This window comes from Gymnoscopelus microlampas, assembly GCF_963454915.1.
Source record: "Gymnoscopelus microlampas genome assembly, chromosome: 6".
NCBI classification, from domain to species: Eukaryota; Metazoa; Chordata; class Actinopteri; order Myctophiformes; family Myctophidae; genus Gymnoscopelus; species Gymnoscopelus microlampas.
In genome coordinates, this window is record NC_139943.1 from 24,060,945 (window position 1) to 24,085,184 (window position 24,240).

At 43.0% G+C, this 24,240-nt stretch overlaps 2 protein-coding genes across 8 annotated transcripts in view; both read left to right on the top strand.

Moving 5' to 3' along the window:
* The first annotated feature begins 472 nt into the window (after positions 1-472).
* Positions 473-16,337, top strand: LOC311047162 (uncharacterized protein C3orf20-like). 6 transcript variants are annotated; one of them, XM_084059790.1, is made up of 19 exons: positions 473-601; positions 929-1,029; positions 1,112-1,209; positions 1,333-1,841; positions 2,314-2,370; positions 3,139-3,235; positions 3,933-4,151; positions 4,291-4,440; positions 5,161-5,281; positions 6,167-6,298; positions 6,543-6,656; positions 7,746-7,920; positions 10,131-10,335; positions 11,550-11,630; positions 11,934-12,303; positions 12,786-12,905; positions 14,163-14,305; positions 14,679-14,813; positions 15,184-16,337. In XM_084059790.1, exons 2-19 carry the CDS (start codon positions 961-963, stop codon positions 15,284-15,286), a joined length of 2,898 nt encoding a protein of 965 aa, XP_083915916.1. In that variant the 5' UTR covers positions 473-601; positions 929-960; the 3' UTR covers positions 15,287-16,337. The 6 variants fall into 6 exon arrangements, with proteins under 6 accessions (XP_083915916.1, XP_083915915.1, XP_083915917.1 ...); XM_084059789.1 differs by lacking the exon at positions 473-601 and adding an exon at positions 718-815; XM_084059791.1 differs by lacking the exon at positions 473-601 and adding an exon at positions 718-815 and having other exon boundaries at positions 7,764-7,920.
* Positions 16,338-17,225: 888 nt separating this feature from the next.
* LOC311046557 (FYVE, RhoGEF and PH domain-containing protein 6-like) overlaps positions 17,226-24,240 on the top strand; it is a 21,150-nt gene continuing 14,135 nt past the window's right edge. For both annotated transcript variants that reach the window (XM_084058942.1, XM_084058943.1), the window contains exons 1-3: positions 17,226-17,430; positions 18,797-20,975; positions 23,756-23,909. In XM_084058942.1, the coding sequence (XP_083915068.1) occupies positions 17,421-17,430; positions 18,797-20,975; positions 23,756-23,909 (2,343 nt within the window). In that variant the 5' untranslated portion in view covers positions 17,226-17,420. The remainder of the gene's footprint in view (positions 17,431-18,796; positions 20,976-23,755; positions 23,910-24,240) is intronic.

Genomic DNA, 24,240 nt, shown 5'->3' on the forward strand with positions numbered 1-24,240 from the left:
CTACATTATTTTATCATCAAACGAACAGCTTGCCGAGTTTTGTGATAAAGGTTACATGTTGTATTATGCAGATAACAAGTCAAAAGGGTAACCGGATAAGTCGCCCCAAAACACGCTCGCCCCCATTTCCTTTCGCGGACTGCTCGCCCCCAGCGGTTCTTGTATTACTGAGGATGAGGTTAGAAATAAGTTTAGGGTTAGGCATAATTGTACTGAGGTTAAGTATAGGAATAAGGTTAGGTTTTGGCACCGTTTATAGGGTTAAGTTTAGGCATAGTTTACTGAGGTTAGTTTACGTTTACTCGTTTAGGAATATACCAGGTGGCGACCGTTCCGACGTCGCCGGATTTGCCCTGGGGCGACTGTGTTTTGGGGCGAGCGTTTTGATATTCGTCTAAACTCATAAGTGAATGTCGCTGGAGATTCAAACCCTGGCTATAATGCGCACCGTGTCCTCACTAAATGACCTGTAAATGCTTGCAATGCATGCTAGAATAAGCACTTTCTCCAATTATGTCCTTGCTGCTGAGGCTCAAGTTACTGCGTCCTGACTGCATGCACACCTGCATGGGGGAGCAGCTTGTCATGTGTCACATTACTGGTGTGTTTTCACAATGGCCAGCACTCACAGGGTCCATGTTAGTGCGTAAAGGCTTGGCGATCAAGTGGTAAAAGCAGCTTTTGAAATTGTTACCACAACTAGTAGATAATTTATAGCGCGTAATGGTGCATTTGGAGACGGGCGCAGCACAGTGTATCCAAGCAACAAGGCCGATACACTGAGGGGATAAAGGTTACATTTACAGTAAGCTACGGTGAGGATAGATCATGGCTTTGGGAGAACTCAGTGGCTGAATGATTGGTTTGGTTGATTTTGTTATTTAAAGAAATACCACTTTTTGTTTTTTGTTAATTGTGTTATTTAAAGATTATCTTGTGTTCATCACATCGGATTAAGAAATGATGACTTCACCACCAGGCAGCAACCTGAAAGAGTTTAGAGCTGGACCGTTGTTCTTCTTTGACCAGGTAGGCTAAACATTCGTTATACTGATGAAAGAACAGTAGCCTACACTAGCTCTACTTTTACTATTTAATTGAATATTTCCAGCCTGGACGGGATCGGACAAAAGGCACAAGAACCAACATGTTACGCTTTAATTTGGCCATTGCAGGAGCTCGATTAGGAAATACAATTAGGCCTACAAGGTAAAATCTCGAATTTATTACAATGTCAAGTTTTGGTCTGAGAATTCACATGTTTATTTATTTTTATTTATTTATTTTATTTATTTATTTATTAACTAAAATGGAGAGTGGGTTTTCTTCCAGCAATTTGGCAAAGGAATCCAAAAGTGAAGAGCACAATGTGCAGATGATGCCAAGTGATGGGAGTGATAAACATGATCCTGCCCCATCCACTGCCAAGAGGAGCTCAGAGATAAAGACATCTGAAGGGATGGATGACAGTTCGGTGGACATATACAAGCATAGAGCCCCTGAGCTACTAAAGGATCTGGCTTGCCTACTTGCACAACACAGGGGGACTGAGGAGAGATGCATTCCACACGGGTTTGTGAACATCTTGAACTGTTCCTGGCGGGATTTGACCTCAGGGGCGAGCCACGTCAAACGTGGTGAGGGCGGGAAATCTCAAAAGTCTAAAGGCTCCATAACCTCTGACGAAACCCTCCAAAGGCTGAATGCAAACTATGACAAAAGGAAAACTGAAAATGGAAATCCGGTTGTTGTGGGAAATGTCGGTCGTCCGGAGAGAAAAGCAAAAGCCAACCCAAATATACTCCCGAAGTGGTCAGGAGGCCTATCTAATGGCCAGAGAGGTAAAGCAGAGCCTGGGGGACATTGTGGTGTGTGTAAATTATGGAAGTGTATTAGTAGACCTGCAGAACTGCCCCTTTCCAGTCCCAAAGTCAGCAGTTTTAATTAAAAAAACTATCCTCTCACCTGATAGTGAGAAGTAATGAAAATGGACATTAAAGATTGAACACCTCTTAAGTGCTTCTCATTGACATTAATTGAGATCACATCTAGGATTACAATCTAGTGGGAGAGACAGAGTTGGTTTACATAAGGATGTGTGAAGGTAGCAGGAACAAGCAACACAACATTATGTAGGCCTATACCCATTCCCATGCAGATGTATTCATTTGAATACATGATTGAGAGTCCACTCTACTGTGTTTGGCACTGCCAGGAGTGTACAGTACATTCAGATGCCAATGCAAAGTTGTGATTTTTATGCCTGGGGTGGTATTTAGCTAAAGCATCCCCTTTCTGATGACTTCCCAACAGCTCATGCTTCCACGACAATCAGCTTCTCAATGTCATCGAACATCTGCAAAGAGCAAGGTAAGCTGTGGTACAGACTTGTTATTATGTCAGCTTATTATGCCTCTCCAGCTGCTGTGTAGCACTGAACTGCAAAATCTCAATTCTCAATTTAACCACTTAGGGTATGGTCACATCTAACTTTAATTCTGCCTATGTGGCTGTTGGTTGGTTTTCAATGGGAACTGAGCGTTTTGTTGCCATTGTGCAGCTTTCCATGTGAAAATGCTCCGTTCCCATTGAAAACTATATTGCAAAAAGACGGCCACATAGGCAGACACAAAGTTAGGTGTGACCGTAGCCTTGAAGGGATAGTTCACCCTCAAAATGACTTTTTTTCCTAGCGATTACACACCCCATGGAGACTTGAATTCATGGAGATTTTGTAGTTTTTGTTGCATTCCTAAGCCAATAATTTGATGGCCGGCGGCGGCTCCGGAAGGAGACTCAAAGTGTCAACTTTGAGTCTCCTACCGGAGACATTAGCATCTTTCCGCCAGTCATCAAATTATTGTCTTAGGAATGCAACAAAAACTAAAAGGTCTCAATGAATCCAAGGCTTCATGGGGTGTGTAATTGATAGAAAATAAGTAATTTTTGGGGTGAATCTCCCTTTAAGCCCTATTTTACACTTTCTATATCGAAAATAGCTGCACTTTGTAAGCTTGTTTTAGAAAATGTTAGGGATGCTAAGGCTTATGTGGTTAACACTGTTTTTGTTTTTTACACTTAGTTTACACTTGTGATCTTTGCAGTGTGCTGAGTCAGTTGAATGTTATTTGCGTCTAGGTTGGATCATTCAGCCAAGCAAGGGCTCATTCCTTTACAAACCTCAGCAGACGAGTCAATGGGTGGTAGACCGACTGCAGAAGGCAACAGTTCCTATGTATGTTGTTCACATGTTCATGTTGGTATTTCTGCATGCATGTTGTTACCTCTGGGTTTTAATTTAAAACGCTATGCAAGTATGCATCCATTTTACTTGGAAAAGGGTATCTAATAATCACTCAATATAGCAAATATACAAATTATTAAAGGATGTAATAAATCACTAAATCTGTGTTTAGGTTAAAGCTACAATTTGTTTTATGTCTGCTTTCTCCCTCTCCCAATGGAGAGATGTAATTAAAATAATAAAAATATGTTCAAATTACAATAAATATGGCGGCATATCTAGTGTTCTGCCTTCTGCTTCAAATTACTTTATTGACATTGTCAATCAGTTGATGTCCTATACCCAGAATTTCTCAATGGAACCATACGGAGGATACAGTACCTCCAACCACTGTTGGTTAACATTTTACTCCTTAAAACAAGTAACCTCAAGAATAATATTTGATGAGTTTCACTTACAGTATAATTTTGTTTGAGTACTGTAGGTGTACTCTTTTTTTTACATGCTGTCATGGAATACTGACCCATTATGTAGAAAAGGCTCTGGCAGTGGACCCGACACAGTGCCACTGCCAGAGCCATTTTGGCAAAACCCCATATCGGTGAACACTCCTGAGCCAGCTAACTAGTTTAGTCCAAGCTAAGTGGCCATTTGAAAAAAAATGAGATTTTTCATCGATCTGCCACAGAAAACTGCAAGCAGCTGAAGAAGCAGCGCAGGGCTTGAACAAGCCCCTCATCCTTCGTTACTATGGCGATGACAACCCGTATTTGAAGAAGAGAGCAGAGACCAAGGCCCATCCTGTCACTTTAGTTAACGGGATGCCTCGGATACCAGAGGTGAAAGCAGAGGTCCCCCTGTCGCAAAAACTGCACTACAGAATCAACGATGGCTCTTCCCTCATATAGTATCCTTTTCTCATCATGTTTATTCATAATAATAATGCTGAATATTGATTCTTGTTGACCCGCTTAGCCAGAGCATCCACTGTAGGAGATAATAAAGCAACCTGGCTGACTTTTGACCCCTTGATCGTGACCTCCCAGCTATCCATCGGGTCGTGTGGCGGTATGCCAGAGCCACTCGGGTTTGCCCTGTGGAGGGTTTTACACCAATGCATTCTGCGACAGCGACTGTCCTATTACACTCGCTAGTATGACAGCATTTGGGCACGGGACTGTGACACACCCTATCAGGTTAGTCCGTTTATGGATTCAGTGCTAATATCCACCAGCGTATGTTTCATAGAAGTAGCTTGTTTTTAATATAGGTATTTATCTAAGTGTAGATGCTAGGTGACATCGAGTCACGTGAAACTTTATTCCACAGCAACTTTCCCATCATATAAACAGTTTAAAAGTAAGAAAAACAAAAAATATGTACAGTAAACAGTTCGAGGGGGGGGTCTAGATTATGACTTTTAGGGCAGTTTTGAAAGAGAGGGCATTCCACATTTCTGTTGCATAGCAGGAGAACGAATTCAACCCCTTATTTGTGCCAAATCTGGGTTGGACGTGATCAGTGGAGCTACCTCTGGTGTTGTGATTGTGGACTTCATTTACGTTTTTGAAGTACTTTGACAGGTACATGGGTATCTTCATTTTGTGAACCTTTTTAACCACTTCCACTTGAACCCTAACATCACTATTCTTGGGCGAACATTTGGCGAAAATAGCAGATGTACATGCTCACAACGCACTGCGTTGCAATGTGTTGTGTGATCTTGTAGATCTGCTATTTTCCCAGATGATATTTAGTGTAGAGGGAAAATGAGTGAGACCCCTGGGGACTCCATTCAACTGGGTATATAGGGTTTAAGTTGACCTGGAAAAACATGGGGTTCTGTGTCCCAGCTTAAATCCCCAGTGCGTCACCATTGTACCCCCCTGTCCGTCCGTACATGTCTCTCTCTATAGTGGCACCATTACAGCTGTGTGGGATCAGAGTGGTGGACTTATGTTTGACCCAGATGGGACGGTGACTAAGGAGTGGACCTGGCAGACTAGAGCACAGCTGAAGGAGAAGACAGTTTTACAGGTACTGTACAGTAAACATGCTGCTAGCCATAGTTGAGAAAGAGCCATATGGGAACACTTTATTTCTGCTAACTCTGGCGTATAATACAGTTATGTTAATTAATGTGCTCTGTCTCCATGAAAAAAACAAGCTAATCTAAAGTCGTTCATCCGACAACAGCTGTGACACCCTGAAAGCCAGTGGCAGTTTGTAGTGGTCCGTTTTTCTTTTCTTTTCTTCTTAACAACAGAACATCAGAACAACCGCATTGCCTGTGCAGACTGTGTTGATGAAACACATGTGAGCACTGAGACACTATGACTTTAATATGTACCGTAGGGTGTGTCCCTGCATAACACAAAACTGCTTAGCAACAGCATAGTGACAAAACAGGCCAGTTCAGCTTACAACATAAAGTCTGTACTTCCCAAACAAGACCACCATTCAATGACAACACCAGTCAAGACGAGCAAAGTGCCTGCATCCCTCGGTTATATGATAGCCTGTGATAAAGTGCATGTAGGGAAGTTAATGGTCAGGACAACAAAGCAGGGGATGTGGGCCGTGACGTATGACGTACTGATGGACAATCATTGTCAGCATTTGACAGCACAAAGAGACTCGCATTTCACCACGACTGCTGGGTCATTTGTTTGAGAATAGAGCCATCACCCGGATAGCCGGATGGTCATGAATACATCAAAAGCAATTTATGACTGTCTGCTGACATTGATAACGTCTTTCCATAATGCCAAACCAAAGATTGCCTCCGTTTTACCTCCGAAAACTACATAATGATGGAGCTTGCATACAAAAAATGATGATTCTTTACACCTGTAAACCTGTGTCATGATAACAATGAAGTTCATTCTGATTCTCATTCTGTGTCTTTCTGTCCCCCTGCAGGTGTCAGAGTTCATCTCAATCAGGCTGTTCAGTGGTACTTCTGCCATGATCAGTTTTAGGACTCACAATGAATGTGTCAAGTTGTTTCTCTCTGCGCTATCGAACGTCACCCCACCAAAGGAGATGATGAGAGTAAGCTTACTGCATTATGATTTTGTAGAGATACTATTTTCACTGTTTTAGAATTAAAAGAGATTTTCACCTACAGTATAATGACCAAAATATGTACTCCAGGATGAAAGAGGTTAATTGTAAAGGACAACACGATTGAATTATCTGTTATTTGTGGTGAGTGATACCGTCAGGCAGTGAAGTGCACATAATTCTTTCAGGCTGATGACGAATCTAATCTGTGCTATGGGTTCTGTCCTTACAGCCGGGTCTGCAGACAGTGGGAAATTTTACCTCCAATGCAGCACAGGAACTCATGCAGGCAAAAAAGAGGAAGAAAACCGTTACTGAGAGCGAGAGCGTCCTGGCACTAAAACCAGTGAGAATGTTTTCATGGTGATGATGAAGACTACAGTATATACAGTACAATCAGGAGAGACAAGTTCGTATGAGAATGAAATGTTTAGAACATGATATTGATGTTAGCCCCTGTCATACATGCATTCTAAAGTTATATTGTTGATTAGTTAATCACATAAGCCCTATATCAAGAAAGAACCAATCTAAGCTTGTAGTTCTGCTATTTTCGCAATTTATGAAAAGTAAAAAAAATATCAACTTTTTTGGGAAATATATATTAAAAATATATTTTTAATTTGCCCAATATGCCAGGGTTAATGTGGTTCATTAACTCTGCACTGGCTCCCCGTAGCAGCTCGCATTCAGTTTAAAACCCTGGTGCTAGCCTATAGAGCAGTGAAAGGAACAGCTCCTTCTTACCTCCGGGTTTTGGTCAATGCCCACACCCCTGCCCGACCACTCCGGTCTGCCACCTCGGGGCGACTGACTCCCTCGCCACTCAACGGTCCTTCTGGTCGATCGACACGGTCACGACTTTTTTCTGTTCTGGCCCCACAGTGGTGGAATGAACTTCCCACTGATGTCAGGACAGCAGAGTCACTGCCCATCTTTCGCCGCAGGCTGAAAACCCACCTCTTCAGGAAACACTATCCTTCCTCTTTGCCTGGCCTACTTGTTGTTAACTAGTTGTACGAACTCTTGTTTTATTCTTGTATTGTTTTATTGGATCTTGTTTAGTCGATACACTTATTTGTTTTAGCTCGTGCTCATTTGATTTTGCCATTTTTGTCTCATCTGTTTAAGAAAGTAGGTAGCTGATATATTGCACTTTTACCTTAGCGCTAGATATACTCTTGGTTGCTTGTTTTTGCAGGAAATGTACTTAAAACTTCTGGTGATTAGTAGTTTTCGTTCCCTACCTATGTTGAATACACTTATTGTAAGTCGCTTTGGATAAAAGCGTCTGCTAAATGACTGTAATGTAATGTAATGTAATGGACCATATTTAGAGTACTAGCTACATTGTCACTATGGATATAGGAGCTCCTGCTAAATGCCATATGTTCTATATAATTTACTCTAGCGTGCATCTAATGATATGTGACAGGTGTGTGCGTGCTCCCAGGAGGTGCTCCAGATGGACAAGGAGATGGAGGGGTTGGAGGAGCAGCCTCCACTGATGTGGAGAGGAAGGGCACGCAACGGCAGGGAGCTGACCAGACTTCAGCGCAGAGTGCGCAACACCCTGGAAGACTGGCTTGAGCACTACCGCATAGCCACCGGTACGCACCAGAAGCCAGTTGCACCACCTCACACTAAATTCAAATTTAGCCTAGTTATAGCTTAATCCAATCAATCTGGGGACGCATCTCTGTAATTTTAGTGAATATGAAAATGTGTGAAAATCTTTAAATATATATATTTACATATATATATATATATATTTAAAGATTTGCACACATTTTCACATTAAAAAAAAAATAGCAGATCTACAAGCTCATACTAGCACTCGGTGCCGTGCTATGAGCTTGTATATCTGCTATTTTTGAATAGCCAAAGAAATCTAAAATTACACTGATACTTTCCCGGCTAAATGGGTTAAAAGCCATTTAAGCTATAACAAGGCTAAGTTTGAACTTAGTGTGAGGTGGTGCAACTGGCCCCAGCACCGCATAGCCGCCACCGGTACGCACCAGCACCACCGCATAGCCACCGGTAGAGAGGGGCTTCTTGTGTGAGCTTTTCTTAGAACATTTTCAGTCAATCAACTTTATTAATTTAGAACATTTCGTTCAGTACATTAAAATTCAACACAGAGAAAAAGTATATGTCATGATAAAACAACAATGATGCAAAAACCAACACAAAGAATAAATTATGGAAAGCTCTTCTTCATAGGGAGTATTGTGTTATATAATATTATATATAATGTTTCTCAAGTCTCTGCTCCATTCAGAGTGTACATTACAGGGATCCCAATACTGTAGTGGTGTTCCCAGGATATTATATGTTACCCGAATGCATTTCAGAGGTTTAGGCACAGATTTTTATGCACTGCTATTTTCTTAAACACTTTAACCACATATACTTCGTTGACCGGGGTCCCCCAGGGAACTATACTTTGTCCCCTTTTTTTCTGCTCTACACCAAATCTCTTCACTGAACGCGTTGTGAGCTTATACATTGTCTGAGTTTGCCTATTATGTGACCAAAATATGACGGTTTATGAGGTTAAACTAAAATGATAACAGTTTTTAGTGTCCATGAGGAAGGTAGTCCACGCACATCCGTGGCCCAGGTGCAAGACAAGCAAAAGTATCATAAAAGAGAATTGAGTCTGCACACTGGTGATGCTGAAAAAGCTCCGCTGTATTTTTATTGCGTCGTCAACATTTCGATCAATTCAGATCTTCATCAGGACATATTTATATCTGTTTATATCATATTTATAATTGTCAAAGATATTTTGTTTGGCTTTTTCTGCCTTTATTGATAGTATACAGTAGACTGACAAGAAATGGGGAGAGAGAGATGGGGAGCGACACGTAGCAAAGGTCGTCGGGATTGGGATTCGAACCCGCGACACACTGTCAGGGCATTAACAGCCTAGGTGCCCGGAGCGCTACGCCAGCCATTCGGAGCTGTGTCTCTTGAATTTTTAATACAGTTTTTTTTATACTGGTGTATAAGACCTAGTATTAAAAAACACAGAATTCATCCAAATGATAAAAGTGCAAGACTTAAGCTCAGATTCACATTTCATTGCTGTCGGACAGAAACCTTGAAATCTCCATATTTCAACTTTTTAGGTTTTTTAATTTTTTTGTAAATGAATGCCTTACTTCATCATACAAGAGAAAATAGCTCATAGCATTGCGGCATTTTTTTGTTATTTCCTGAAAGGTTAGGCCAGCTTTACGGTTTTGGACATACAGCGTTGATTTTGCTAACAAAAGGCAGCTAACATGTTTTGGCCTAGAGCCTTCATGGCATGCTCTGGTGAACACATTAGCAACCTGATGTAGAAACAAATAATAATAATGTGAATCTGAGCCAAAGTCTTTCATTTAAATGTTTTGGAGCTAGCCGCTCATTTATGCTTTGTTATACTAAATATTGACTGTAGCTGAGTACCCACAGCCAAGGAGTCAATCAGAGGAAGCATACCTGCTCTACATTTTGATGTACCGTATAAGAGCTGTATGTATTGCATACTGCTTCCAATCCCCGGGTTGTGATCAAGTTGGAATTTGTTCTAGATTTTATGTAAAAAAATATGAATATAGTACATAATAACGTGCTACAAAGACACATTCGAACAAATCAAACTTGTACAGTATACAGTAGGGTTGTTCAGTAGAGCAAAAGTTACTGTATTGCCTCTACTTGCAACCTCAACACTATTGAACAGTTCCACAAGGATCCTGTTCACGGTCACTTGTGTCACTCAGTGTGTGTGTGCAGTTCTGAATGACCTCTTCCTGTCCTTCAGGTATCAAGTGTCCCGACATAGAGCAGATGCCAGATGCCCCACTGAGGACCAGGCTGAGAAGAGAGGTACAGTCAGCCGCCCTGCCCTCTCTGACCCCACTTGAGCAGGCAGTCACTCAACAAGGACATCCAGTGGAGGGCAGAGTGGAGTTACAGCAGGGCCCGCCGAGACACCTGTCTGCACCAGCAGCAGACTACCTCCTACGGTAGGTTTCATCCTTAACCCATTCAATCCGGGAACGCATCTACAAACGTCTTCTAAATCCTAACAGTTTTCTGAAAGACGTATGTTTCTATGTCAGTGGTTCTCAAACCTTTTCATGTCAAGGACCCCCAAAATGATATGTACTAGTCCATACCCGGTCGACGCATCCGTGGGGGGATATGCGCACATGATCTGGCAACCCGGGAGGCAGTTCGTCCCATAGCTGGGCAGCCCCGTAACCATGGCGACATTCTTTTACACAAACTAATAAACAGCTGAGATTTGGTGAAATCAAAAAACGGGCTTCGCAGTTCCGTGCACATGGTAATGGTGCAAATTCAGATCAATTGCTCCAGCCACTGAGGAGAACCGGGCAGACAGTTTTGGCCTCACCACCACCCACCACAGAGGTTTCTCAAATTATAGGAGGATTTGGCCGTCGACCCCCGTCTCTAAATGTTTAGTTCCCAGAAGCAAAGATATGAGTTACAAATGTTCGCTTTAAAACATATATATTAAAAGATTTGCACAGGATGCTGGGGTTTAATTAGTTAAGGGCGCAGTCACACCGAACTTAGATGCTGCCTATGCGGCGGATTCGGCCAATGCTTTTCAATGGGAACGGAGTGGTTTGTTGCCATTCGCGGATTTACGGAAAAGCATTGGCAGAGTCCATTGGCATAATCAAAGTTCGGTGTGACCGCACCCTAAGGCTGCCAAGGTACACACGTCAAGTATACTTATAGAAAATGCACAGCCGTTTCAGTTCAACGGAGAAAATGTGTTGTGAAATTCGACATGGAAAACCCAGCTTTTATGGACATGTAGATAATGAACCCATTTCATGCACTTGTCATAGCAGAATGAAGACAGATGCAGCTAATTAAATTAATAATGAGTCTGGTTTAGGCATGCCAACTACTGACGTCCATCAAGAGAGTGTTGGAAATGAGCTTTGGCTATATACACGTGTACAGTGCATGGAACATTGCTTCTGCAGCTGTCAATGTTTCTCTGTACTTCCCTCACAAATAAACTAATAAACTATAGAAGAAGAAAGCACTGACATTAGTCAATAATAAAAGTAATAATTGCTAATTGATACACCTAAATCAAAGGTACCCACTATTAATGCAGCTGTATTTATAACGTTATGAAAAGTGTGTATGTAGTGTATTTATAGTCATTTTAATTTGGGCATTTGTGTGTTATCAGGACTCCAAAGAAGCGTGTGAAGGAGGAGTCCCATGTCACTCAAATAGGAACCTTTCGAGTTCGCAGCAACATCAAATTGGAGTAAGACCCCATGTTTGTACAGCTATCAAGCAATAATGCTCCTCATTACCATAACATTCATCTGCACTCACGCCTAGTTTATATTCCATCACGCAATGGAGTATAAAATGAGCTTAAAGCCTGATTTATACTTTGTTGCGCACCAGTGTCTGAAATTAATTAATAGCAGATCTACAAGCTCACAACGCATCACCTGCTCTGGCTATGGCCAGAGCAGGACACCTTCGTAGGACACCTTCGTATGACTAAGTATAAATCAGGCTTAACAGACACATTTGTTTGTGCTCCCCATCCCTCACCCAGTTCAGTGGTTGTTCCCAGGAATCCAGAGTTGCAGCCCTCCGCTGCCATCCCCTCTGTACCGGTGCAGCCTTCCTCCATCCCTTCCCTTCCCCCCAGCCTGTGCCCTGCCCTGCTGAGGGCTGCGCTGCTGGGGGAGAAGATGCAGCGCTGGCTGTGCTGCTGCAGCTGCAGATCGATGCCGCCTGTGACAGACCTGGAATACGATGTCTTCATCAATGGCCAGCCCCCACACAGTGAGCAGATCATAGTAGTGTGTGTGACTCCGCCACGGCAGCCCCTCCTCGAGACACACACCCTGTCCGGCCAGCTGGACGCGCTTGAGCAGCTATACGAGAGGATGAACAAGAGCAGGACCACGCCGTGCACGCAGGTCTGAACAGCGGTTTACACACTTGACACAAATGTTCACAGACTTACACACCCAGGCTCAGATGTGGCCGGCCGTAGCTGAGCGTGTGGAGAGGCCATCTGGGAATCGGAACGGTTGTCGGTTTGACCCTAGGCTCGCCCAGTCTATGTGTCATCAACGATCCCCCACTGTGCGCTCATCAGAGGCATCTGAGCAGTCATCTGCTGGGTGAAGCAGTAATTTCCCCTCCCCCGGGAACCAGAAAATAGAATTCTCCCCCTATGAAAGTGTGTGCATCATTTCTTAACAGTTTCAGTGTACTGTAGTAGAAATTACACCACACAATACAAATTATTTGATTTACCAACTCAAGAAAAGACATGAGGGGTTGGGTTGGGGGTTCTGGGTGCTATTGGTGGAGAAATCAAATGTGCTATGGACGATCTTTAGAATGGTGCATTGTTCTATAACAGTAACAGACTTGACTTCCTCCTTATGTCTAGTGTCAGATGGACTCGTTCCGCCTGGTGAGATATGAGGTGTTTACAGGGAAGGCCTGTCCTGGAGTCCAACACAACGCTCTGCTGCAACAGAGACACAACGCTGGTCCAGGAATGGTGCTGGTCAGTGAGATGGCTGCAGGCTTAAGAGAGTAGCCAGTACTTCTCTCTTAAGGGGCACGGTCACCCATAGTAGTACACTGGAACTGTAGTGCTGTATGTCCCTGCTTGCAGTGCAACTGATTATCCATGAGAGGTTATCATTGAAAGTTTGTAGTTCATTGGATATTTGGCTGTATTGCTTTTTGTTTTTGAGTTTCAAAACATCCCAAGTCACTGTGCTATAGTATACAGTATGTATGTATATAATGTACATATACATTTCAAGTGTTCTCAGCAGTGCCCATAAGTTAGGCTTTACACCCTGTTATTTGCTTCCATTTTTCACCAGTGCAATAAGGGGTATTTCAACACCAGATAAAGTGTCATGTAGATTTCACTGGATGGACAGATAATACTCCAATCCAAATGCATTTATAAAGCATATTTAAAACAAGGATTGACCAAAGTGCTGTATAATAAAAAAATATAAACAAAATCAAAGAACATAATAAAAAGACAGAAAGAGAAATAAATAGCAATATTACCGTAAGAAACATAAAAAAGAAAGCCAGATGATATATACTGTCAAGATCAATGAGCTTACTGTATACTGTATATACTGTAGTAAACATTTTGTGTCCCACTGGGTGGCAGCACAGTTGGTCTCAGGGTAAAGGGGGAGGTGTGTGACTGTAGTAGGGCCTGCATGTTATGTACTTTGCCCTTGAATTACAGCATTGATCCATTAGTGACAGGAGCTTTAAATTTTAATCTTGCTTACACCCATGGCAGTCCCTAAAATGATTTGCAATGCAGATAATGAAAAATGTTCCCTTTGGGTCATAAATCAAAGTCATAACTGATCATAATACTATGAGATCTTAGGCTTACAGATCTTGGCTCTAATTTGTTCACAGAGAGTGTCACATACAGGATAAACAGGTTCTTCTGTTATGAAAAGCTAAAGCCAGGAATTGATGAATGACTAATTGAATTGTTTTGTGAATTGACACTACGGAGATGATGGATGATGGAGATCACTTCCCTGTTAACTGAGTAAGAATACACAAAGATCAGTCGCATGTGGGCTAATACAGGAAGTGTGTTTTGATGTATCACAACCAGAGATGGCCACAGCACCCACACTGTATGTCTTGCAAACATGTGGGTGATGATACAACATGAATAGGATTAATGACTTTAATCTATTTGCGCACATAGCATACCAGCTGCAGTATTTTCCACAGATAACATGAGGTCTCTTTTTTAATGTGACAGATGTATATCAGAGGGAAGCTGCTGTTTGCAGATTACATCTTCAACAGCTACTGTTGCTCAGCCAGGAACCTTCAGAAGCAAATCTCTAGAACCAGAGGAGACTACAGACTGGGCCAGAGTCTCCCTTCAGACTACAAGTTCAGGTACCATACTGGGTCTGGATCTGATATACTGTAAGAACCCAAACAGATCTGAATCTATTGTTATCCATATGTAGTGATAAATCAATAACAAAAAAACATGTGTGTGTGTGTGTGTGTGTGTGTGTGTGTGTGTGTGTGTGTGTGTGTGTGTGTGTGTGTGTGTGTGTGTGTGTGTGTGTGTGTGTGTGTGTGTGTGTGTGTGTGTGTGTGTGTGTGTGTGTGTGTGTGTGCGCGCGCGCGCGTGTATGTATGGACATATAGCGCTTCAACTGTTGAGTATATATTATATACAGTCTATAGAGATGTTAAGGGTATATTCTCTGTCACAAATACATGTTTTAACATAAACATAAACAAACATAATTGCTTGCAGTGTTAAAATAAATGGACCAGGTGCCAGGAAATGGCATCACTCAGGAGATCCTTCAACAGCAACTCCAGCAGAAGTAGGAGGCCCTGAAGGGACAACTCCTTCACTAGAAAAGGAAAGGACTCAAACTAGTTCAAGGTGGGTACCCTACTAAGAGTTCATGTTTACATTCTCGATGATTTTATAGTGTGATCTGCGTATTGTATGTTGCATCGTTTTTCTGTTAATGTTCAGTATTCTCATCATCACACAAGTTGCTACCGCTGAATTTTAACGAACCCACATGCTCTGGTCTGTTCTGGTCTGATGATAAAGCCTGATTTGTATGATTCATTGTACAACTGTGTCAGGTGTCATGTGTCAAAAATAGCCAATTTGTAAGCTCACAACGCCTCCAGGATGCAACATTGTGAGCTTGCAGATCAGCTATTTCCGACGTGCGACATCATCGTGTGACGGAGCATAAATTAGGCATTAGCGTCTGATGTGAAATCTCTACCCTGATTAGGACGATCGCTCACTGTCCAGGGATGTCACCGCTACAGAAGAGAGACACTACCTCGAAGCCCATAAGGATTCCTCCTGGTCCTGTGTCCATAGTAACACACTGAACACAATCTAGTGGTTAAGAGCTTCTCCGGCATCAGTTTCAAGGCTCATCACCTGGTCAAAAGCTAGGTCAATTTGCAAAGAGATTTGCAAGCACCTCCATTGGCTTATTTGGCAGGCAAGCACGCACCACAGATGTATTTTGTTACTTGTTAATTGCATCACTACCTGCCTGCAATTGCCCCTTGGGGACAAATAAGGTGAGTTGAATTGGGTTGAACTGAACCGCTCTCACAATGCTGTAATTGGAAATTTGGGATGCAGAACAGGTTTTAGTGTTTGGCACTGGCAGTAGGATACACATCAGTTGGCAACCCTCATAAAGCAAGAAGGGGGAAAGATTCAATAAGCACAGTGCTGGCACCACGTCCACTGACCACTAACGGTACACTGACAAATACTACAGTATGTGTTCATTTAACTCTGAGAGTGTACAAATGGACCCAGTGCATTTGTACACACTCAGAGTAAAAAAAAAAGAATACGCCTTTTTTCTATTCCGTAGGGGAAATTCTGTTTCAGTTTCACCCAGTTGATGGTTGCTCAGATGACCATAATAAGTGCTTGGGGGTGGAGCTGTTATAGGGGTTAGAAGTGTCTTGCTCAGGGAGACTTCGACACATACTGGACAGGTGACCCTGGGACCTGATTACCAGAAGGCCTCTCTGCCCACTAAGCCTCTGGTTCTCAATGTGGGGTCCGGGGACCCCCAGGAGTCCTTGAGGGGGTTCCAGGGGTCCACAGCTAAATGACTGATAGTTGGGAACCAAATGGACCCTTACAGGTCTGTAACTACGACAGTGGACAAGAGGAACCAAATTGGTTCCTTTTGTACTCATGTCAGAGTTAAATTAACAGGATTTTAGATTTGGTCCCTTAGATTGGGGTCCCTCCCAGAGATATTCATGTTTTTATCAAATCAAATGGGGGTCTATGGACCAATGCATATCAAACTGGGGTCCTTGAAATAAAACATTTTGAGCAAAACCATTTTGCACAAAGAATGACACATACATCTGTATTTTATAGTTTGGGAATAAAGATTTTAGTGAAACAAAAATAACCATGCTTTGGTTTATTTTTTAATGTCTAGAGATGCTATTTATTTGTCTTCTTTCAGCTGAAGGAATGACACTTCCTTCCTGTCTGAAGGCGACTCGATGGCGAATGTAGTGACAAGTGGCCACGTAGGCCTACATCTTGTCTAAAAGTAGCACTGATTAACACACAGATGATAAAATTATGTATTTTGAGTTTCACTTCCTCTAAAAAAGTGTTCAAGTTAGCAGGTATTGGCTACACTGGCTCATACGCACATAATGACACATTGTCCCCTGCTTCATCCCAGCGCTATTAATAGAAATGATGATGTAGAAATGTCATGTGGAAAGACATAAGTGCTTGAAGTGCATATAGTTGTACACTGTGGTATTCTTCATTTTCCATAATTTGTAAACTATCGGTAACATAAAACAAAACACTGAATGGAAAAGGTTCTTCGATATTTTATATAAGAGCCAATTCGACAAGCTTAATTGTATAAATCAGTGGTTCTCAAGTGGGTTCCAGGACCCTCAGGGTTCTAAATTAGCCTAATGGACCCTTACAGATCTGCTTACTATCTGAGATTGTGCATGTTTTGAGAGTTGTACAATCTTATTATTATAGATGTAGTAATCATATTGTACAATCTTATTGTACAATATAGGGGTCCTTGAAATTATTTTCAAGGAGCCTTGAAATTATTTTCAAGGAGCCTCAGAGTAAGAGTAATTCGGCAAATTATTTGTATAAATTAGGTAAGTATTCTCTTATTTGCGGTTCCGGGCGACCCCTAGTGGCGTGTTTGTGCATCATCAATAGAAGGAGTTGATAGTTCGCAGGCAACAGTGTGGAGCAGCACAGCGCACACACATACACACACACAAACACAGAGGAGCGGCGAGCGCAACTACTGCCAGGACTAGATCACAGTGGGATTGAGTGGAGCGCTGACTAACTCCAAAAATCGGATTGTGGGAAATGAATATTGTGAGCCACTGCTTACAACTATGTGTCTAGAAGTAGAGAGCGGTTGGTTTCCATTAAGTTGATGTATAACATTTAACAAAAAGAAGACGTGGATTTAACCTAAATATGAAGTCAGGTAAGCGATTCACTCATCACAGTTTAATATGATCTTACTGTGTTTTGAACATGCCTATCGCCTATTGTTTTTTTGCCGAAAAAATTGCCGTATTGTGGGCTTAAATCTGGTAAAAGGTCATCATGTGCGTGTCTTTATATTCTATAGCTGTGTTTCGAGCAGGCTACTATATGCATATAGGCTACAATGGGTGGTTATACATTAGAATCTCTCTTATATATCCTAATGTTCATCATTTTCTATGTATGTCAAATTCCTATGGCCGTTGTCCCAAACCACTAAACAGTTTACCTTAGTCAACACATTAACAGACGTTGGGTTCTATTTAGTTTTGCTGATCAGGGCTGAGTGGAGAAAATAACACTGATTTGGGGAGAAAAAATCTGGCATTTACTCAAGACCAACAAACCTCTCCCACTGCTGTCACTATCTGTTACTGTTAGTAGGTCAGCATGTTGCACTTTTATCCACCACAGACGCTTAGTCAGTATCTTGACTTTTCAACAAGTGTACCAACAACACCCCACCTCAGGCTCACCCCCCATCCCACCTGCCCCTCTCCTCCTCCTGCCTGTTGACTGGTTTATTAACAGGATTACTGGCTTGTTGAGAAGTGTGGCAAACCAACTGCATGTGATATGTAAGCCCCCTGGGCAGGAGTGTTGTAGTAGTACTTGGTCGTATCTGGTATTATTCTCCAGGAGGCTCTCAGTCAATTCCGTTCACTTCATTCCCTAATTGTTAGCTTGCTTGGCATCACATTGCAGGAAGCACTACACAGTTCAGACAATACAAACAATAGCTTTAGTGATACTGGGGGGGGGGGGGTTTAAGGACAGGTCCACTACAGAGCAATTTAGGAGATAATAAGCCCATACTTCACCTATCATCAGTCAACAGTCCTTTGTTTGTACCAGTATCCATCAGGCTCAACAACCAAGCCTGACCCCCATGTTCTGTTCTGTTCTTTTGGATTACTGACTACTTGACTACTTGACTGGTACACTCGTACACGGACTGCAGGAATGTACAATACATAACCATGACTGTTAAGGATAACTGTTGCGAGACTCGCATACTGTATATTCACTCATACATTCATTGTTGATATACTCATATTCCCTATTGATAGATTAGACAACGCGTATCTGGATAATATACTGTAAGTACAGTACATATATTATACAGATAGCCACCAAAGTTTATCATAACATCTGTCAGACTAATTAAAGTATCTGAAGCATGCCGTTTGGCCATTCAAACTGGCTCTTATTTTCATGTTGTACCAAATTATAATTTCAGTTTAAGGCTTTAATCATGTTTTTTAAGCACGTCTTTCCTTCATGTTTCTCCATAATGTCTCCAGGCATGCAAAAGCCACCGTTGGCCCCTAAACCAAAGCTCAACCAACCCCAGAGGTCAGAGTTATCTCCCTCGACCCCCAGACGAGATGGCCTCCCCCACACCTCGCCTGGCACGCCAAAGCGGGTCAAACCGGCATTAGCACCCAAACCCTGCCTGTCCAAACTCAGTGTTGCAGCGGCACCGGAATCCAACTCACTCTCTTCAAAGAGCCTTCACCAGTTTACGTCCGTATCGGAGAAATCAGACATACCAAAGAACATTGGTCTCCAGAACTCGAAAAATGGAATACAGCAAGAGAACAAGAAGCCAGATTGGGATTACATCATCCCCATCTGCCTGTGTACCCAAGAAAACTGTCAGTGCGTGGGCAATGTAACAGACAAAGTCTCAGGTAAAAGTGAGAAAGACTTGAAAAAATTGCACAAAAATAAAACAGAGGAATCCGGAAATTCATTCCCTAGATCTCAGGTTCGAGTGGATAACAGAGGGGAGAAAATGGACAGTGGCATGTCCCAAGTCACCAATGTCAACCTTCTGACAGACATTGTTCTACAGTCGACCATCCTTACCTACTGTTCTAACAATAAACCTGTACCAGACACACCTGTTCAAAATAAACTGATAGAGAATAAAAACCTTAAGTCACACGCGGATGTCTCCAGCCCAGTGGCAACCGTGAGGCCCTCTCTACCTCTCAGAACATGGAGTGACGAGGCTAATGGTAACGTCATTCCTTCAAGCGCTGTCGGACCAGGACCAGAAGAAGAGTCCATTGGCTCTAATCGTGCGTCAGCCGCGCCCCATGCCAACCCCACCTCATTCCCAACAGGCCCTAAGAAGCCCCTTCCTGTCCCTATACCGCGGAAGCCCAGGAAAGCTGCCCTGGCTCGCCAGGAAAAGGTGGAGGACGAGGACGAGGATGAGGAATGGAGAGGAGGAGGGGAAATGAGCGTCAGAGAGGTGAAGGTGTCAGTGGAGAGGAAGAGCAGCCTGTCAACTCTGTCTGTCAACGTGCCTGTTCCAGCCCAGAGCACCACCGTCGGTAAGAACGAGCAGCTGTCGTCAAGGAAGGCCTGCCCTCCGCCGGCACCTCCGCCCAGGAAAAAGCCCTTTCTGTCCGCACCTGAGAGGACGCCCGCCTCCGCCCCTTGCTCACCCTCACGGTATGCAGAGGAGGAGAATATTGGCTTGAACAACGGTGTCTACGAGATGGAATGTTCAGTGGATGGCGTGGACATTGGGGAGGCCGCACGAGTGGAAGGAAGAACAGATGACCGGGGGGCAGTTAACGGTGATGTTACGCACTTCCCTCATTCCAGCGGGCCACAAAACCAGCCGGAGCTCAGTCGTCACCCGGCTACTGCCGTGGGAATCGGTGACGAGTCGTCACCGGGAAATGGGGCTACGAAGATAGCGCCCAAGAAGCCCCAAAGACACAGCGCTCACATGGCGTGGATGCTGGAAAAGGACCCATCAGGGGAGATGGAGGAGGGGAAATCCCCAGACATTGAAAAGAGGCTCGACCTCACTGTCCAAGATGGAGCCCTGAGGGAGAGGATAATAACAGAGCTGCCTCTGCCTCCAGAGAAGACAACCAAGAGAAGCCTCTTTCCCACTCTGGTGTCTCCTGGACACCGTAAAGCTTCTCGCTCAGTCCTGGGCAAGCAGAGAGCCAAGTCTTTCACCGCTGCTGACCTCATCCATGCCGAGGGACCGAAAAAGAACTCTCTCCGCAGGCTCCTTGACCTGAAGCTCTCTGTGAAGATGCTGCCCAAGCTGAAAGCCAAAGGAGGCCAGACACCGGACTGCGCCGTGGCTGAAACGGAGCAATGTGTGGACGGGGACCGAGACGGACTCCGGGGCTCCCAAGAGCACGCGGACAACGCTAGACTGTGGGCCGTGAGGAAGTTCTCCTGCCCGCAGATTGGATTTGAGCAGAACGTGGATGGAGATGAGTTCTGTTCTGGTGTCGAGCAGTCCGTGGACTATGAGAACAGTCCTCACTATGAGGAGATAACAGACTATATCAACCTGCCTGTGGGGAGAGCAGCGACATCCCACCAGGCCCTGCAGCAGAACTCTACATATGATGATGAGAACCTTTATGAGGAGCAGGAACCTTACATGGTCCCCACGCAGAAACACACTGGGCACCAACAGAAGCACAGTGGCAGTGACAGGTAAAGCAAGTTGGCTTTAAATCTTTCCTTCTGTCTTATTTGTCTCTGTCCTCACCTCAATACTGTACATCTGTGTTTCACTTTCTCTCTGCCGTTCTCTCTCTCTCTCTCTCTCTCTCTCTCTCTCTCTCTCTCTCTCTCTCTCTCTCTCTCGTTTTATTTATTTTATGACAAAACACCAAGGATTATATGAGACCAACTTCAGTCTAACTAGACTAGACAAAACAAAACAGATTGAGAGTAGAAAACTAAACAAAGCAGGAAGACTAAGAAAACACAAATTGAAAAAGCCAAAAAAGGACAAAGACTCTAGCGTTCAACTTTGACATCATGGGAGAACCAGAAATGATAGGTCATACAGACTGTGTGGAGCTGTTTATGTGCAGAGGTGAGTGACTCTCTGTCAACAATATTCTAAAGGGAAGTAACAAAAAGGAAACGTCATCGCAGGTACATTTCTGTTGACTTTTCTGTCAGACCAGCACACAGACAAGCGGCAGGATGGCACACTTTTCATAAATAAACATTCTTACCGTAGCTATTTTTCTTTGTCAGAGAGACCACTTTGATGTGGGACATTTGGTTGGGAAAGAATGTTTAGATGCAAACAATCTCGGTCCTGGCAACAGTTGATTAGAGTCAGCTAGTTAACAACAACCTACACAGCCGCACAGGCTCAGAGGAGATTTGAAGTTTTAGACTCGGATTTTGACCAGTTTTGCCATCTCACAAAAGACTGTAAGACTTGAAATTTGTGAAATATGTATGGGACAATATTTTTTGTGCTTTAGTACGTAAATAGCGAAAGTAGCCAAGCTACAAGCTCACAATGTATCATGTTTCAAGGGGTTGTAAAGCTTGTAGATCTGGTCTTTCAGAATAGGGATGCTAGGCTTCATGTGGTTAATCAGTTTATGTCTGTAGTGTAGGTAAATTCAGAGCAATAACAAAAATATGCATGTATTCAAAAATGCATACAGTTTTCTTATTGAATATCTACCAATCCAAAAGTCAGTCTGCGCTTAAAAAATGCAGTCTGAGGATTACGCATTGTACAGTACCGTGTGCCTCCGAGCAGCTTAGTATGTCAGCCCTTTTTGTCTGCACTGTGCAACAATCACATGTTGAAAACACGTTGAGCTGCTTCCAAGCGGAGTGATGATGCAAGGCATACGCTCTTGTATACCAGAGCCATGTAAGCAATTTAAGATCACAAAGAAACATTAGCCTACTGAGTTATATAGATAGATGCTTTATTTGTCCTCGTGGAAATTCATTTAGTGCCAAGCGGCCATCAGGACACAAAAATCACAACACATAAATACACAATATATAGACAGCAGATCTCACAATACATTGACAATACTACACAACTCCTCTCTTACAGAGAGGAAAATAGAATAGACTACCTGTCATAGTTCTAGTGGCATCACATATCACATTACACATTTTATGTACAGAACTGAGATGGGGCCTGTTTGTTCAGAATTCCTATACTTGTGGGGACAAAGATCTCCAAGCCCTAGCCTGCAAGGCTGCAATACAAAGGCTGTATTGACTGTGTGTTCTATCCCTAGTAATAGCTTTCCCCATCCTAAGTACCAGGGTCTCATACATTGATGTCATACTCTCAAGATGTACCCCAGCTATCTTGCTGGATACATTGATGATTTTATGGAGTTTGTTCTTATTAACCAATAATAATGAGCCATACCAGGCAACAGAACAAAACGTTTATGCACTCTCCACAAAAGGTCGATGGAAGAGACTAAGAGTACTGTACCATTAGACTTTTATCCACGATATACTGTCTCAGTCAGTATACTTGATTGACAGTTCTTAACAAATAAATAATTGGAATAGTTTTATATACACAACGGGACTGTTCCTCGCGTACACTGAGGAAGAAGGTAGAGCATATTTCAGAATCTCATGCGTACTAAAACAACATTTAAAGGGATCAAGTTGCCATCCTGAACGTATTCTTTTTGTTGCGATTCCAAGGATGGGCTCCCTTTCAACAGTCTTATTAATTAAATTATTCCGTACGACTGAAGCTCCAGCACCTCTTTGCTAGATTATTAATAATCTAATCATTTCAGATCTTCAAGGTCAAATCAACAAAGGCTCATAATAATTATTGGGGAGTGAGCCCGTTTGGAATTGAGCCATTTTACTGTTTTGGTTGGAGGTGGCCGGCACACAGCCAGAGCACTCTACTGACCGAAGCATCTGGTCCAGGGCTGGAGGGCTGTGTGATGTGTTGATGGTTATCATGAAATGGCTTTTCCTGCTCTGTTAAGCACTCCATTTCCTGTATGCAATGCATGCATGCTGATTTTCGTTTTCTTTTTTTTGGCTCTCTGAGCAGGAAATGTTAGAATACATGCTGGACTGTATTATCATGTTCTGTTTTTTTTTTATTTTTTTAAAGACACTCTCCCTTAAATAATATGCTGATGCAGCTATTCTTATTCCAAGTCCTACCCTCACTTACAGAACTCACAGGCTATCTTTCCCTCATGACCAAACTCTATGTCTCCCAAAGTGTGAGTGCATTCACAGTATGTGTGGGTGTGCTGCACTCACACTTTGATACGTGCATTACATATATAATTGCGTGATGTTTTTGGTGTCTGTGCAACTGTTTGTAAACCGTATATTCATGTGTTTAAAGTGTGCAGCTGCATGTGTTTGCACATGTACAGTATGTGCAGGGCTCGCTTCATTCATTTGGACTGTTTTGACCCGTCTTAAAATAACATCCTGTCCCTTTTTAGAGGCTCTGTGGATGAAGAGGTGGTGGACCAGTTACATGATGGTTCCTGGGGCGATGACATCATCATGGCCCATAGCTCTGATGAGGAGGAGGATGATGGCAGCTCCACCTCCAGTAAAGGAGATCCTGCACACCAAGAGGAAGAGCAGAGGGAGGTGAGCAAGAGGCTCCATTGTGGCTCTATTCGACTACAAGAACTAAGCCATTAAGACCTGAGGCTGATTCTACAAATGCCTTCTAAATCAGTAGTTCTCACACTTTCAAGATCTTTAAAAAATGTTAAAAAATAGCAGATGTACTGTGAGCTTGTACATCAGCTATTTTTGAATAGCCAACGCAAAAATCTAAAAGGACACAGATGCTTGCCCAGTTTTAATTGGCTAAATGAGCCGCAGAGCTGCAGAGCATACTACTGATTGGTCAGAGAGAATCAAGCGTCATTGCGCAATCGTATCAGGATGAACTCCTCTATACTTCATGGAAGCT